Source organism: Aegilops tauschii, chromosome 1, assembly GCF_002575655.3.
Source record: "Aegilops tauschii subsp. strangulata cultivar AL8/78 chromosome 1, Aet v6.0, whole genome shotgun sequence".
NCBI classification, from domain to species: domain Eukaryota; kingdom Viridiplantae; phylum Streptophyta; class Magnoliopsida; order Poales; family Poaceae; genus Aegilops; species Aegilops tauschii.
The window spans coordinates 438,361,769-438,379,550 of NC_053035.3; the positions used below are offsets into that span (position 1 = coordinate 438,361,769).

At 46.8% G+C, this 17,782-nt stretch overlaps 1 protein-coding gene across 1 annotated transcript; it reads left to right on the top strand.

The window, feature by feature from the left end:
* The first annotated feature begins 994 nt into the window (after positions 1 to 994).
* Positions 995 to 4,568, top strand: LOC109750850 (calcium-transporting ATPase 7, plasma membrane-type-like). The gene has a single exon (XM_020309789.4). The coding sequence runs from the start codon at positions 1,316 to 1,318 to the stop codon at positions 4,367 to 4,369; it is 3,054 nt and encodes a 1,017-aa protein (XP_020165378.1). The 5' UTR covers positions 995 to 1,315; the 3' UTR covers positions 4,370 to 4,568.
* Positions 4,569 to 17,782: the final 13,214 nt, after the last annotated feature.

Below are 17,782 nucleotides of genomic sequence, written 5' to 3' on the forward strand. Positions count from 1 at the left end.
ACGAGAAGTGTTCTCCAAAAGCGACGCCTCCAAAAAGGCAACAACATACAAGCGCCGCCGTCACCCAATCCTACCACCAAAGGTCTGACTACTCACTACCGTTGCAGCTGGGCTTCACCGTGTTATGGCGATTTGGAAGGGGGTGGAGAGAGCCTGCACTAGTGCATTTACTGCGCTTTTCTCTGGATGTTTTTGAGCCACAAGCTTAGTGCTTGATTTTTTGTATTCCCTTTTTTGGGAGGGGTGGGCTATTTGCCTTGTTTAACCGGATGCAATGTTTCTTAGCTTGACCTCAAGTAAGCTCAGATGAACGGTGAAATCTAAATAAAATAAAAACGTGTCTTTTTTTTCGGCTCCCGTGATCGGTGCTGAAGCATTGTTCTAGTACTAGCTCTATTTAACCGAAGGATTCCGGCCAGTTGGTTGCGTTAGAAAATAGTAGTAGTACTACTACCCATTTGCCTTCTACTCCAGTTTACAGGAGCACCAAGCCAACGTGCAACCCGCTATCTATCATTTCGCAAAAAATATATATGAAAAAACCCGTTATCCATCGGAGTGGTGCCACTTGGCCGTTGGAACGGCCCTGCAGCAGAAAACACCTGACCCAGGAAACCGCGTCCATCGACGCCGACGAGAGGACTTGGCTCAGCCTCGCGCCGGCCGCCGCGGTGCACGGCGCCGCTTTCATTTCTTCACCGCGTCCATACATACCCGTGGGCCATCGTCAACACCTGAACCGATGGAGCAATTAAGCTTGGTCGACATCGTCGACATACATACCCTTTCTCTTCTGTTTTGTTTTGCCACTAAGGCGTTGCACATACGTACCACATACTGTATGTAAAAAACAACGTTGCAGCTGTCTGAAAACATTCACACGGCAAAAATTATTTAGTTTTTTTTTTGTGGAGCGCATGCAGGGTACTGTGGGGCAGCCGAAGAAGGTTCGTCCGCGCGCTTCCTTCTCCTGCAAAACTGAACCGCGTGCGATGCAACGGCTGCCTTGACAACAGACCAGCAGTAAAGTAGCTTTGGTTGGTTTTAATTCTGCTGCGTTGGCGTCACGAAAGAAAGAGAAGGACCTCGATCACTCCCCGTCCAACGGCACCGCAATGCCGAGGCGGTTCATGCAGCGGCTTCATTTCCAGGAAGCTTACTCTGTTCCTACCCAATTTTGCCTCATATATACAGGACAGGATTCAGCTGCATCAATCAAACCCAGCAGTTCTTCATTGACTAATCGATCGCCTCCCCGCAGCTCTTGTTTTCTCATCCTTCTCGCCTGGTTCTCCGATCGCCCGCTGCACAACCGATGGAGTGCGCCGACGTCCTGATCGCCGTGAGCCGCCGGTCAACGTCGCCTTCCACGTCCTCCTCGTGGCAGCCGGGAAGGCAATGGCGCAAGGCGCTCACCGTCATCCGGACGTGCCACAGGCTGGCGCGCCTCGGCATTCTGTCCGCGGGCGTCCTGCCACGGAGGAGCAACTCCTCCTACGTCGCCATCAAGATCCACCACGACGGCAGCGACTCCGACGCCGACGCCGCCGCATTCTCCGTCGCCGCCGATGACGAGCTTTTCAAGGGCCTGGTCAAGGAGAAGCGCCAAGACTGCTTCCGCCGCCTCGGGGGTGGCGCCGGCATCGCGGCCGCGCTGGCGTCCCACGCCGAGCGCGGCATCCGCGGCGACGGCGACGACGTGCGGCGCCGCAGGGAGTCGTTCGGCGGGAACACGTACCCCAAGCCCAGGCCCAAGAGCTTCTTCAGCCACGTCTGGGACGCGCTCAAGGACGTCTTCCTCATCGTGCTCCTCGTCTGCGCCGTCGTCTCCCTCGGCTTCGGCATCAAGGAGCACGGCCTCAAGGACGGCTGGTACGACGGTGTAAGTATCTTCCTCGCCGTCTTCCTCGTTGCTGCCGTGTCCGCCGTCAGCAACCACAGCCAGGCCAAGCGGTTCGACAAGCTGGCCAGTGAGTCCGACAACATCGCAGTCACCGTAGTCCGCGCCGGCCGGAGGCAGGAGGTCTCCATATTCGACATCCTCGTCGGCGACGTGGTGATACTCAAGATCGGGGACTCGGTGCCGGCGGACGGGGTTTTCTTGGAGGGTCACGGCCTGCAGGTGGACGAGTCGAGCATGACAGGCGAGCCCCACCCGATCGAGATCGATGCCGAGAAGAACCCCTTCCTCACCGGCGGCGTGAAGATCGTCGACGGCTACGGCCGAATGCTCGTGACCGCCGTCGGCACCGACACCTTGTGGGGCGAGATGATGAGCAGCATAACCAAGGAGACCGCCGAGCCAACGCCGCTCCAGGAGCGCCTCGAGCGCCTCACCTCAAGCATTGGCAAGATCGGCGTCGCCGTCGCGGTGCTCGTGTTCACCGTGCTCACCGCGCGCCACTTCACCGGCAGCACCAAGGACGACCAAGGGAAGCCGCTGTTCAACAAGGGCCACGTCACCTTCGACGCCGTCTTCAGCTCCCTCGTCGTCATCTTCCAGCAGGCCGTCACCATCATCGTCGTCGCCATCCCCGAGGGCCTCCCGCTCGCGGTGACGCTGACGCTCGCCTTCTCCATGAAGAGGATGGTGAAGGAGAACGCGCTGGTGCGCCGCCTGTCGGCGTGCGAGACAATGGGGTCGGTCACAGCCATCTGCACCGACAAGACCGGAACGCTGACGCTCAACCAGATGAAGGTGACCGAGTTTTGGGTCGGCACCGACCAGCCCAGAGGTGCCACGGCGATCGCCGGGAGCGTCGTCAGCTTGCTCTGCCAGGGAGCTGGGCTCAACACCACAGGAAGCGTTTACAAGCCGGACAACGTGTCGCCGCCGGAGATCACAGGCAGCCCGACGGAGAAGGCGCTGCTGTCGTGGGCCGTGGCGGACCTCGGCATGGACGCCGACGCGTTGAAGAGGAGCTGCAAGGTGCTGCACGTTGAGGCCTTCAACTCAGACAAGAAGCGCAGCGGCGTGATGATCAGGGACAATGTCACCGGCGGGGTGATCGCGCACTGGAAAGGCGCTGCGGAGATGGTGTTGGCGAACTGCTCGATGTACGTCGACACCGACGGAGCGGCGCGCGAACTCGGAGTGGAGCAGAGGAGGAACCTTGAGAAGGTGATCAACGACATGGCGGTCGGCAGCCTCCGGTGCATCGCCTTCGCCTACAAGCAGGTCAACAGCACTACTGAGCAATCGAAGATCGACGACGATGGTCTGACGTTGCTGGGCTTCGTCGGGCTGAAAGACCCTTGCCGGCCAGAGGTCAAGGCAGCCATTGAAGCTTGCACGAAGGCGGGCGTCGCCGTCAAGATGGTCACCGGAGACAACATCCTCACGGCCAGCGCGATCGCCAAGGAGTGCGGCATCATATCCAGCAACGACCCCAGCGGCATCGTCATCGAGGGGCACGAGTTCCGCGCCATGTCGCCGGAGCAGCAGCTGGAGATCGTGGACAGGATCCGCGTCATGGCGCGGTCCCTGCCGCTGGACAAGCTGGCGCTGGTGCAGCGGCTGAAGCAGAAGGGCCACGTGGTGGCCGTGACCGGCGACGGCACCAACGACGCGCCGGCGCTCAAGGAGGCGGACGTGGGGCTGTCCATGGGCGTCCAGGGCACCGAGGTGGCCAAGGAGAGCTCCGACATCATCATCCTCAACGACAACTTCGACACGGTGGTGACGGCCACGCGGTGGGGGCGCTGCGTCTACAACAACATCCAGAAGTTCATCCAGTTCCAGCTCACCGTCAACGTGGCGGCCCTCGTCATCAACTTCGTGTCCGCGATCACCACGGGCAAGATGCCGCTCACCACCGTGCAGCTCCTGTGGGTGAACCTCATCATGGACACCATGGGCGCGCTGGCGCTCGCCACGGACACGCCCACCAAGGCGCTCATGGACCGGCCGCCCATCGGCCGCACGGCGCCGCTCATCAGCAACGCCATGTGGCGCAACCTCGCCGCGCAGGCGGCGTTCCAGATCGCCGTCCTGCTGGCGCTGCAGTACCGGGGGCGGTACGTCTTCGGCACCGACGAGAAGGGCAACGGCACCATGATCTTCAACGCCTTCGTGCTCTGCCAGGTGTTCAACGAGTTCAACGCGCGGGAGATCGAGAAGAAGAACGTGTTCGCCGGGGTGCTCAAGAACATGATGTTCCTCGTCATCATCGCCGTCACGCTCGTCCTGCAGGTGGTCATGGTGGAGGTGCTCACCAGGTTCGCCGGCACCAAGAGGCTGGGGCTGGGGCAGTGGGGCGTCTGCCTCGCCATCGCCGCCGTGTCGTGGCCCATCGGCTGGGCCGTCAAGTTCATCCCCGTGCCGGACCGGACTCTCCATGACATCCTCACACGCCGGAAATCCTCATGATTCATTCATACCGCGGTGTTCATATTTCACAATTCACTTAGCTTAGGTGATTCTTTCATACATTTGTTTAGTGCAGTAATTACTTGTCGAACTCCAGTTTTCATATTTCACATAGCTTAGGCGATTCTTTCATACTGTACATTGTTACTCATGATTTGTCGAATCTTATATAATACTACAAACATATTTCTTCTGTTCATCGGTATTTCTAAAATCCTCCATTCAAACTACAGAAATTTAAGGCGCGATTTTCGCGCCGGAACGTGGCAAGCTGGCTACCGTGTTGACCGAGGGAACAATCTGACTGTCAGCATGACTACACCTAATATAAGCACAATTCGGCTGTCAGTCATAAGATAGTGTCCGTTCTAGATGTTCAATCAAACACACGTTGGTCCTTTTCAGGTGTGATAGCTCTGAAACTAAGCATGGATAATATTATTATTTTTGCATATCTCTTCCAGATTAGTGCTTTTAAGATCTGGTTGGGTTTTGCCTTTGCTTGTACCTCTGAATATGCTTACATTTTCCATTATTCCAGAATCAAACTTTTGACAATGTTGCACAGCATCGGTTCCCTCCTATCTTCCCTTAGCATCCATCTTAACATTACGAGGCAAGTTGGCCAGAATGAGTCCAGTGGTATTTTAAATCTAAGTTTGGTAAAAAAATTAAATGCATCTTCTTTCAGAAGCTGTTGACAGATGAGAGGGGGGCGAACAACTATCACCGCGTCGAAGGTCACGTCGCAATCCTGAGCATCATCGGATTCCATCCATGGCGTCTTGCATACGCCTCACGCATCACCTCCTTAATCTTCCCGACTCCTTAAAGTTTTCCTCTGTCTCGGCTTTCCTGCAATATGCCTTCAGCATTCAAGTTATAACACAATTTGACTATTGCCACAAGAGGGTCATAAGGGAATGTGTTTTCAAAATAGGCTTTGTTTCTATTTTTTCACACGGTCCAGAAAATTGCCCCCCCCCCCCCCCCCCTCCACACAGTCTCCTATCATACCCCTGCAGAGAAAAAAGATCACCAAGCTCTCGGTGCTAGCTAGCTATCTCCCAGCATGCCACGCGGCTTGCCCCCGCACCTCACGAGCCCCCTTTGGGAAGCTCATCTAGAGGGTACTCCAGCTAGTTGCTCCATTTCTATGATATTTTAGGGGTCCTCCTATTAGTCACTATGTGTGTCAAACTGTCGAGCAAACACACATAATGACGTAGATGGGCAGGTCCATTTTATGTCGCCAAGTGGTTCCTTCGCGTGTATCTATGTTTATTTGGTTTTTACAGGTTTTCAATCAATTTTAGTTTATAAAAACACACACAGAAATAGTACATTTCTATAAAGCGAACAGTTTTAAACTTTATGAATATTTTTCAAAAAGAAATATTATGATATTTGTGAACATTTCTAAAAGTGACGAACATTTTTTATTTTTTCTGTTTTTTTTACACAAATTCTGAACATTTTTAAGCTTTTACTATTTTTATGTGAAACAATTGTGAACATACCAAATGAACGTCAATATTTCTTGATAGAAAAGTGAACAATTTGAAATTAGCAGTAAACCACACTCTATTACTGAATGACTCTAATCTATATCTTGCTTATTGCGAGACTGAATTTTTTTTGAGACAATTGCGAGACTGATAACGAGTCATAGACGAGCTATATCTCGCGCAAAGTGGCCCGGCCCACTAATGTTGCTTCTTGCATTTTGGGGACACGGTTTTGGAAGGTTTGTTTTGATGTCTTGCATTTTGGAACAGGCTTTGTATTTTTTTTCACTTTTCTATTCATTTTCATTTCTGTTTTTTTCTCTTTCAAATTCATGAAGCATTTTAATCCTTCCAATTTTAATGCATAAACGTCTTTTTACATGTCATGACCATTCTTTAAATATTGAGCGAACAAAATTTCACATTTACATGAACTTTCTTAAAATTAATAAAGATTTTTAAGTTTCAAGAACTTTTTTTTGAAATGGTATAAAGATTTTTACATCCTATGAATATTTTTGAAAAATTGTGTGAATAACTTTTTACATTCCAGAACATTCATTTAAAATCTCATGAACAAGTTTTTCAACGTGTGAACATTTTTGTTGAATGGTACGGATAATTTTTGTGAACATTTTTGTTGAATGGTACGGATTATTAAAATTGTGCGGATAATTTTTTTTTCATTAGCAAAAATAAAACACAACTAACTGTATTTACCAACCTGGTGGACATTTTCGAAAATACCCGATGAACATTTTTAATACATGATGCATGTTCTAAAAATTAATAAAAGAATTCAAAATGTATTTTTCAAACATTTTAAGCAGAAAAAAACTTATATATAGATGGTACATACGTTACAAATGAGACATATTAGATTATATTTTTTAGTCTAAATACGCTCCACTTTATTGATTATTGAACAAGTTCATAGGGATACAATGTAGATATGGAGTATTAAGGAGACACACATGGCGTCCTAAAGGATTTAATCAATTTACTTGATTAAAGATTAATCCCTGCTATTAGTCCCCCACGTGCAGTTGCTATTCTCGCAACCGACGCGGTGGTTCCTCGCATCTCTCCTGAACAGACGCGTCCTAAATCGTGTCTTTTGGCCTTGTATAAATATGTGTTCCTCATCAATAAAGAACAACACTTGAATCATTTGTGTGTCTCTCGATTACACTTCAATACGTTATCAGCACGCTCTACCGAGAGCGCACACAGAGAGGGAGAAACCGGCGAACTTGCCGCCGGTGAGATTTCGCCCCCAATCAGCGAGGACGTCTGTCGGGGCCGCCTCCTTGCCCGTCGCCGCTGTGCTGCCGCTACACGCGGCCTGAGCGCCGTTGCCCGGGGCGGTTACCCCGCTCCTGGACATACCACGAGCGGCCAGCGTGTCGCAGCGCATGCCCCCGTCGGCCTCGACCCGTAGCTGCTCGCCGGCCTTGGCGCCGATGCTGCACGCGGATGCTGCCGTCGTGCCCGCAGCCAGAGACCCGCTCCATCTGGGCCGCCGGCCCCTGCGCGTTTCGGCCGCCTGTTCGGCCGCGCCGTTGCTGCCATCTCCGCCCCTCGTGGTCGTTGAGGTCACAGCCAGTCACGCGCTCGCTTTTGTGCTGTCTTCGCCGTCGAACAGGCCCTCCGGCCACGCTGGCGAGCTCTTCGTCGAGCGGCCGCTCCGGCACACGGAGCCCCGCGGTGCTCGTGCTCACGAACAGTACCTCTAACGGCGCCGCATCTGGCACCCACCAACCCGCACCGTGGCCGCGCCGCCTCTCGTCTCCAATACACGGCCGCCCCTCGTGCCCAGTCGCCCCACGCTCGGCCTTGACTGGCCGCCGCGCGGCCGTGCCCGTGGCCGGCCGCAACAGCGGCTCCCAACCTCCGGCGCAGTTGCCCGCTGGAGCGGCCCCTCCCGCGGCGCAGCGGCGCCTCCGGCCAGCGAGCCTATCCTGGATAGCGTAGCAAAATTCCCCATCGGGGATTCATATCCATACGGCTATGTTCGGTTAGCCCCACCCCCGTCGGGATTGGGCGCAAACCCCGTCGATCCACGCGGGTTTCGCCCCCTCCGGGGTCGAATCCCGGTCTCGCTGGTGAGAGCCTTCGCTTAGACCCGGCCTGGACCAAATCCCTCCCAAACCCCGTAGAAATCGCCGGGAAACGACCCACGCGTCCCACCCCGTGGAAGCAAACCCTCCCGCGAAATGTTGCACTGCGTCTCTCTCTCTCTCCCCGACTCTCTCTCCCTCTCTCGATCTAGCGACGGCGGAGCGGGCGCCGGAGACGCTACCAGAGCAGATGGAGGCGACGTGCGCGAAGAGGCACGAGCTCGCCGACGACCCAGAACAACCATGGATCCCAGCCGATCCAATCTCCCCCGCCACCTCACGCCGGAGAAGAGGTGGCAGCCGGCGACGAGATCTTCAGGTTGGTTCTCTCTTTCTCTCTGTGCGTGCCTGCTCCCCTGTCTACTGTTTTTTCTCTCTCTACCTGCAGCAAGGCGTTGGCGATGCCGGCCTAAAGTCCTGCTGTTAATTGATACTCCTGTAGAGGATTAACCGAATGCATCATGGATTGCATAGTGACATGTATTTAGTCCCCGAGCGGATTTGGTGTACGGTGGGGGGTCACCCAATCCTCTAGAGTATTAAATCCACTAGAGGATTAAATACACTGCAGCCGAACAAGGCCTACGGGAGAAAAGAGGATGAGGAACCTTATCTCTTTGGCCATTTTTGCATTATGCTCCCTGTATTTGCAAGACTTTGCATAACAGGATGAAACAGCAGTCCAGGCTAATTTTGAACAATACCCTTCTATTTTTGGGAGTTTGCAAATTTGTCCTGCTAACAGTACTATATACTAGTACTTGCCTGTCTTAGACCCTGTTAATTACTGTATTTTCTGTTGAGTTTTCTAATTCTAGAAATATGTGTATGATTATACTTGACATGTTCAATATGTTTACCACATTCTCTAGAACAAGCTTTTCACGATTGAGATTAAATTTTCTCGGACAACCATATTGATTTGCGATTGAGAAAATATATTTTTCCTTGCAAAACAATCTCATTGCGATTGAGATTAATTCTCTCTCGCAAAATATTAATTCACTTTGCTGAATTATCTTGCAACTTGATACAAGATCATCTCATTTAATTTGAGATCTATACAATTCAAGTTTTCACTTGAATATCAAGTTTGCAACATTATTAATATTCATTACAATAGTAGTGTATTTCTGTTGAGTATGATGTATTCTGGAATGTATGTATCTTCATGTTTAACACATGTCGAGATTAATACGTCTATTTGCAATTGAAATTTTCAATTTTATGCAAATACAGATGCAAAATTCAAAGTGATTTCGTCAAATTGATGCTTGAGATCACAAGGTAGTCATATGGATCTACTGCCAACGCAGATTATCGATGACTACTGATAAAGCCTACATTTTGTCGTTTTTGACATTATGATTGCTTTACAAAGTGCTCTCCCACACATTTTACTATGTAATGACATAAGGCATTACGAGTGACTATCTACTGATTTCATCAGATTATACTCTCTAGTACTGCGAGATCTACTCCATTTTGGAGATTATCTTCAAGGTGTCATATTTAGCAATTTGAGATTCACAACAATGGTTTCAAGATAACTTCTTGAAATACCCATTAATTTTGCTAAGTTCATTACAACATCAACCATGATGGTCTTTAATTTACTGAATGTAAATTGATTATCTCTGGTTTACCCATAGCGGTAACATATGGCTATAGATTTGAGGCATTCGCCCTCAATGGCCACTACTGCCCTATCAGGACCATGGACATCATGATCGCCCTTGTGTCTCGTGGGATAATGTGTGCAATCCAGGATTCACTTCTGGTCAGGATCACACCGCTAACAGAAAAATGTTGTCTTATACATTATAAGGCATTAGATTCAGATCTCAGCATCTGGTTATTCTCTATCAGCAATTCTTGGGACACAATGAACTCAAGGGCAAAGGTTTGAAGCTCACTTCAACCTTCAAGCCGACATCACCAGTGATGACGGGATCCTATGGACACGGAGAATGCGTGATTGAATATGACTCAACTAACATGTTTGAAGACGTTGTTTAGTCTTTCAATCTCCTGAGTGGTCAACATAATTTATGTCCATTTACGATGTTCTAATAAGAACATAAGTATTGTTGCCATCATATATTGTATATCACAATATATTGTATCATCACTTTGGTACAAATACATTTGTGTGTATTCTATATATCTGAGTGTTTTTCATATTGAGAATTTTCATGTCTATATATAGATTTCTACGGGGGTCAATCTGATGAAAGATGATATGTGCCTTGTGGATATATGCACCACAAACTTTATACTCAGGGAAGTCCAATGTTTCTACTCTCATTGAGAGAAAGGAGATATTTAAATTGCTAGACGCGATGAGGTATTTGTTGGCTCAACTCGAGTCATATTTACTATCCCTGTGGGTACTTGAGTAACGTCGGGATGCTTTATTGCTTCCTAGGTTTAACTCGTACCCTACTAAACTATGAAGGTATCCGTCAAAATGGTTTTCATAGCGAAACTTATGATGACAACAAAGAGAAATAACTTCTCTTTACCATATGCAACAGATATGGCAAGAACACTCTCTGTGTATCATCTGGATTGTACTACACATACGACACAACCCGTAGCACATGTTGTGTACGAGATAGTTTTCCAGAGTGTCTTGTACATGACAAATTTGGCATACTCGCCTTGGTCATCGAGACATTGGGGTGAAACCGAAACTATCAGCAATTCCAATAGTTTATGATTATTATGATGCTAAATTCTAACAATATTTGGATTTTGTGTGCACTACATGTGACACAGGGAAGCTAATTTTAAGGCTCGTGCACCTTAAAGTCTACGTTGAACCACCCAGACCCCTTGAATGCATCAAGTCAAGGTAAGTGGCTCTTCTCAACCATTGAGTAGAGTATTCAGGTATTCCATGGTTCTAAAGGACATATCTTCACGATGGTCTTAACTGTGTGCTTTATTCACACGAAACCATTGGCTCATTATCCCGATATCGATTTCAAGCAAATCGAATGGATAACATTGTAGAATTATCCTTGAGTGCCTTCTCTATGGCCCTTGTATTGAAGTTTAGCAATTTGTCCTAATGTCTAAACTCAAAATGATTTGGTAGAATCCTATATCCAAAGAATTAAGCTCATTGCATTATCTTTACTTTGGAATTGCAACTTACCAACTTTACATTGGAGTCATGTAGTTTTACACGCTCATGACCAAACTGCATAATATTATTCCCCTCTATCTTTGATACGTGGAAATCTATCAAGTATTTCCCATCTGCGGTAATTCGGTTGCATACCGATATCACCACCCGACATACATTATTTGCCCCTCAACATATAGTTGGGATCTATGTGAGGAATAATTGTATTTCCGTCAATACCTCAAGCCCCTCGCATGGGGAGTTATTCAAGGCCAGTATCCTGATTCAATGAGGAACATTTCTAGGCATTAGGGGGAGATTTCAAGTACCATAAAGAATGCCAGGAAATTAGTGGAATGTTCAACACATTTCTGCCTCAAATCCACGTACTCAAAGATCTGAACCATGCGTTCAGAAGATTTGCAACACATTGCAAATAACCTGCCACATTCATTTACTGACTATAAAGGTGTCACACAATCCTACAATCCTGCAAAATTACGCTAAGAGAGTGGATGTACCAGCAAAATTCACTCCACTCCCCGTTCAATGCAACAGGGGGGATGTATGGCAGAAATACATCAGGATTTAGCTTCTCGCAAGCAAGGATATCAAGGCCTGTGAATCAGTAAATGCAAATCTACTTCACGTTGACAGACACCTAATGGGTAGTATATACCCAGTGGATGGGAAACCTCCACCAACCTAGGTCATAGTGCACACAATGACCGGGACATCGGAATACCTGACTCAGTCGCATTGGGAAATCACGAGCAGTCACCATGGGTAATGATATTTCCATCAACTATATATTGATATATAGATTCTGGAGAATCATATAACCGGAAGTCTACAATTGTCGACATATATTTCTCAACTAGATTGCAAAAACCTTTCAAATGATTCAGATCTAAAGACCATGGCCATGGCAAAGTGTGAACAACACTTGGGCTGAACTCAAGCAAAGGGTATAATCTATGTAGAAATGATCTTGCTCAATAATGGGAAGGTGTTCATAAGCAATACCCACACCGGTTTTCTTCTGGAAACAGAATTGAGAACAATGAGGTGGTGAAACAAAGAGCAAGTATTGTAGCACAAGGGTTCACGTAGATACCCAACTATTCTCTAGAGGTGGAATCTCATTCCGATAACTTATATCACTCGCAGTTCAAAATCATCTATCTCTGCAGTTGGTAGATGTAGTGATTACATATCCATGTAGATCACTAGATTCAGATATAGATGGTTCCCGGCGGAACCTCAATTCTGAATCGAAGTACAAAATGCAACATACATCGTGTAAAGTCAATAAGTCACCATATGACTTATTATTATCGTCGGTACATTTGGTACAACCGGCGTAGTGAGTTCCTTATTCACAAGGATTACTCCTACAATGATGATTATCCATGTTTGTGTGTCTGCAATGACGACACATGTAATCATCTAAATGACGGAGTTTCAAATGAAGGATTTGGATAAACCAAAATACTGCTCGTTACTACAACTTGAGCACCTTCATTCATACATTATGGTATACTATGTTGTCTATATCCAAAATATATTGGAGAAATTCATTGTGGACAAATCTTATCCATCCATAGAGAAAGGTCTATTTAGACCAAGAGATGATGGAAATGAGATATTGGGACTCAACATTCCATAATGCCACTGGATCCACCAAACACAATTGGTTGATACTCAAGAATATCTTTCGATATCTCCAAGGAATCAAACATCTTGTCCTGGTTTTTCAGTTTCACATAAATGTGAACACCGATATCATTGGATACGTCGATCAGATCCCCACTATGTCAGATCGCAGACAAGCTTAGTGTTCCTACTAGGTGTGGTAGCCCTCTCATGGAGAGTCTTCGAAACAGACCTCATGACTACATCCACCAACCATTATCTCAACGATGATGTTTCTAGTGTTCCTCGGATGCAAACAGGTTATTTAATAAGCAATATCGCTATATTGCATATCTTGCAAGTCAAACCATATGACTAATTTGTTTTTGTTCACGAAGTCTCTGCCAACTTCTACATTCCAGATATATGTTCTTGGAATTGGTTTGTGACGGCTTCAAAATTTGCAAGAATCAGGGGGAGTATCTTCCTTAATTGTTCCTGTTCAATGCATCATATTATATTCTTTTTCCCTTCATGAGTTTACTATACATGTTCTCATAAAGGTTTTTAGTGAGGTAATATCAACATGAGATCATATGTCATACTTCCAGTTTTCCCCACCGGGTTTTTTAGGAAAGTATATACGACATATTTATTGTCCTTTTAATTCTATGGGTTTTCCTCATATTGAGTTAAAACAGACAATAACCATTATATGTTGCGGCATTTTCTCCTTATTTTTTCCACTGGGTTTGAACGAGTTTTGGCAACATATCAAACACTATACTCCTCACATTTTTCCCACAGGGTTTTTGGAGGAGACATTAACAAGATGATGGATATACGCAAGGACAAGCAATGATTAGGGGGAGTGTTAGGATTTAATCAATTTACTTGATTAAAGATTAATCCCTGCTATTATTTCCCCACGTGCGGTTGCTATTCTGGCAACCGACGCGGTGGTTCCTCGCATCACTCCTGAACAGACGCGTCCCTAAATTGTGTCTTTTGTATAAATATGTGTTCCTCATCAATAAAGAACAACACTTGAATCATTTGTGTCTCTCTCGATTACACTTCAATAAGTGAGACTATGTGCCTCAGTATTCGTTTCTCTTCATTCGAAGATGAAGGAAAATCGAGAAAACTGTCGTGATGTAAGGTTGATCTCCTTGATAATACTAGAGTGTAGCCCACCCGTATTTCTGTGAATGTCGTTGATTACACCTTGACAGTCTAAAGCGATTTGCAAGTCTGTAAGCGATAAATTGAGAGCAAGTGAGAGCGCTTCGCGATAGGCCAACGCCTCCAAAGATGTTGGGTCGGTCATTGATACGTCCATTTTGCATCATGCTTTCATGTTGATATTTATTGCATTATGAGCTGTTATTACACATTATGGTACAATACTTATGCCTTTTCTCTCTTATTTTACAAGGTTTACATGAACAGGAAGAATGCCGACAGCTGAAATTCTAGACCAGAAAGAAGCAAATCTGAGAGACCTATTCTGCACAACTCCAAAAGTCCTGAAAATTTATGGAGAATTATTTTGGAATATATAAAAAGTACTGGGCAAATAAAATACCAGAGGGGATCCACCAGGTGGCCACAAGCCTGGGGGGGTGCCCCCTACCCCCTGGGCGCGCCCCCAGGGCTTGTGGGCCCCCTGGCAGGTCTCCGGTGCCCATCTTCTACTATATGGAAGGTTTTGACCTAGAAAAAAATCAGAAGATAGCTTTCGGGACGAAGCACCGCTGTCTCAAGGCAGAACCTGGGCAGGAACAATCTAGAGCTCCGGCAGAGCGATTCTGCCGAGGAAACTTCCCTCCTGGAGGGGGAAATCGAAGCCACCATCATCACAACGATCCTCTCATCGAGAGGGGGTCAATCTCCATCAACATCTTCACCAACACCATCTCCTCTCAAACCCCAGTTCATCTCTTGTATCTGATCTTTGTCTCAGAAACTCAGATTGGTACCTGTAGATTGCTAGTAGTGTTGATTACTCCTCGTAGTTAATGCTAGTTGGTTTATTTGGTGGAAGATCATATGTTGATATCCTTAATGATATTTTTTACCCCTCTGATTATGAACATGAATATTCTTTGTGAGTAGTTACGCTTGTTCCCGAGGACAATGGAGAAGTCTTGTTATAAGTAATCATGTGAATTTGGTATTCGTTTGATATGTTGATGAGATGTATGTTGTCTTTCCTCTAGTGGTGTTATGTGAACGCCGACTACATGACACTTCACCATGATTTGGGCCTAGGGGAAGGCATTGGGAAGTAATAAGTAGATGATGGGTTGCTAGAGTGACAGAAACTTAAACCCTAGTTTATGCGTTGCTTCGTAAGGGGCTGATTTGGATCCACATGTTTCATGCTATGGTTAGATTTATCTTAATTCTTATTTCGTAGTTGTGGGTGCTTGCGAGAGGGGTTTCATAAGTGGGAGCTAGGCTTGTCCAAGTAAGGACAGCACCCAAGCACCAGTCCACCCACATACCAAATTATCAAAGTAACGAACGTGAATCATATGAGCATGATGAAAACTAACTTGACAGTAATTCCCATGTGTCCTCGGGAGGGCTTTGCTTTATATAAGAGTTCGTCCAGGCCTATCATTTGCTATAAAAAGGATTGGGCCACCTTGCTGCACCTTAGTTACACTTGTTACTTATTACTCGTTACGAATTATCTTACCACAAAACTATCTGTTACCGATAATTTCAGTGCTTGCAGAGAATACCTTGCTGAAAACCGCTTGTCATTTCCTTCTGCTCCTCGTTGGGTTCGACACTCTTACTTATCGAAAGGACTATGATAGATCCCCTATACTTGTGAGTCATCAAGACTCTTTTCCGGCTCCGTTGCCGGGGAGTGAAGCGCCTTTGGTAAGGAAAAATTTATATTGTGTGCAGAAATTTACTGTCACTTGTTACTATGGAAAATAATCCTTTGAGGGGCTTGTTCGGGGTATCTTCACCTCGACGGGAAGAACAAAGAGTTTCTCCTCAACCTACTGAAATTATATATTATGAAATTCCTTCGGGTATGATAGAGAAACTGTTGGTTAATCCTTATGCAGGAGATGGAACACTACATCCTGATATGCATCTAATCTATGTAGATGAAGTTTGTGGATTATTTAAGCTTGCATGTTTTCTCGAGGATGAATTCAAGAAGAAGGTCTTCCATTTATCTTTGAAGGGAAAGTTATTGACATGGTATAGGCTATGCGATGATATTGGGACTTGGAATTACAACCGACTGAAATTGGAATTTCATCAGAAGTCTTATCCTATGCATCTAGTTTATCGTGATCGGAATTATATATATAATGTTGGAAGGAAATATGCCCTAGAGGCAATAATAAAGTTGTTATTTTATATTTCCTTATTCATGACAAAGGTTTATTCTTCATGCTAGAATTGCATTGATCGGAAACTTAAATACATGTGCGAATACATAAACAAATACTGTATCCCTAGTAAGCCTCTACTAGACTAGATCGCTGATCAAAGATGGTTAAGGTTTCCTAACTATGGACATGTGTTGTCATTTGATAACGGGATCACATCATTAGGAGAATGATGTGATGGAAAAGTCCCACCCATTAGCTTAGCATAATGATCGTTCAGTTTATTGCTATTGCATTCTTCATGTCAAATACTTATTCCTTCGACTATGAGATTATGCAACTCCCAGATACCGGAGGAATGCCTTGTGTGCTATCAAACGTCACAACGTAACTGGGTGATTATAAAGATGCTCTACAGGTATCTCCGAAGGTGTTTGTTGAGTTGGCATAGATCGAGATTAGGATTTGTCACTCCAAGTATCGGAGAGGTATCTCTGGGCCCTCACGGTAATACACATCATAAGCTTGCAAGCAAACGACTAAGGAGTTAGTCACGAGGTGATGTATTACGGAACGAGTAAAGAGACTTCCCGGTAACGAGATTGAACTAGGTATGAAGATACCGACGATCGAATCTTGGTCAAGTAACATACCGATGGACAAAGGGAATTACGTATGTTGTCATAACGGTTCGACCGATAAAGATCTTCGTAGAATATGTAGGAGGCAATATGGGCATCCAGGTTCTGCTATTGGTTATTGACCACAGAGGTGTCTCGGTCATGTCTACATAGTTCTTGAACCCGTAGGGTTCGCACGCTTATCGTTCGATGTCGATATAGTATTATATGAGTTATGTGATTTGGTGAACGAATGTTGTTCGGAGTCCCGGATGAGATCATGGACATGACAAGGAGTCTCTAAATGGCCGAGAGGTAAATATTTATATATAGGACGATGGTATTCAGACACCAGAAGTGTTTCGAAGGGTACCGGGTACTTATCGGGTCACCGGAAAGGAGTTTCGGGCACCCCCGGCAAAGATATGGGCCTAATGAGCCAAAGGGGGAACATACCAGCCCTGGTGCGCCCCTTCTTTGGTAGGCCCTAAGGGAAGGAAAGGGGGGAGGGCTAGCCCCTCCTGCCTTTCCCTCTCATGGGAGAAAGGAAAGGGGGCGCCACCCTCCCCTGCCTCCCCGCGCCTATATAAGGCAGGGGGCGGCTTGGGAGGGACTCCAAGTAGGATTCCTCCTACTTGGGCGCCTCCTTTGGCTGCTCCTCCCTCCCTCCCACCTATATATATGTGGGGAGGGGGCGCCACACAAGGACACAACATTGTCTTAGCCGTGTGCGGCGCCCCCGTCCACCGTTTACTCCCTTGATCATATTTTCGTAGTGCTTAGGCGAAGCCCTGTGGAGATCACATCACCATCACCGTCACCATGCCGTCGTGTTGCCGGAACTCATCTACTACCTCGCCGTCTTGCTGGATCAAGAGGGCGGAGGACGTCACCGAGCTGAACGTGTGCAGAACGCGGAGGTGCCGTTCGTTCGGTACTAGATCGGTTGGAGCGCGAAGAAAGTTCGACTACATCAACCGCGTTGTGAAATGCTTCCGCTTATGGTCTACGAGGGTACGTAGACACACTCTC

What these genes read in the sequence shown, in the direction of transcription:
- LOC109750850 (XM_020309789.4), top strand. Translation starts at nt 1,316, where the DNA reads ATGGAGTGCGCCGACGTCCTGATCGCCGTGAGCCGCCGGTCAACGTCG.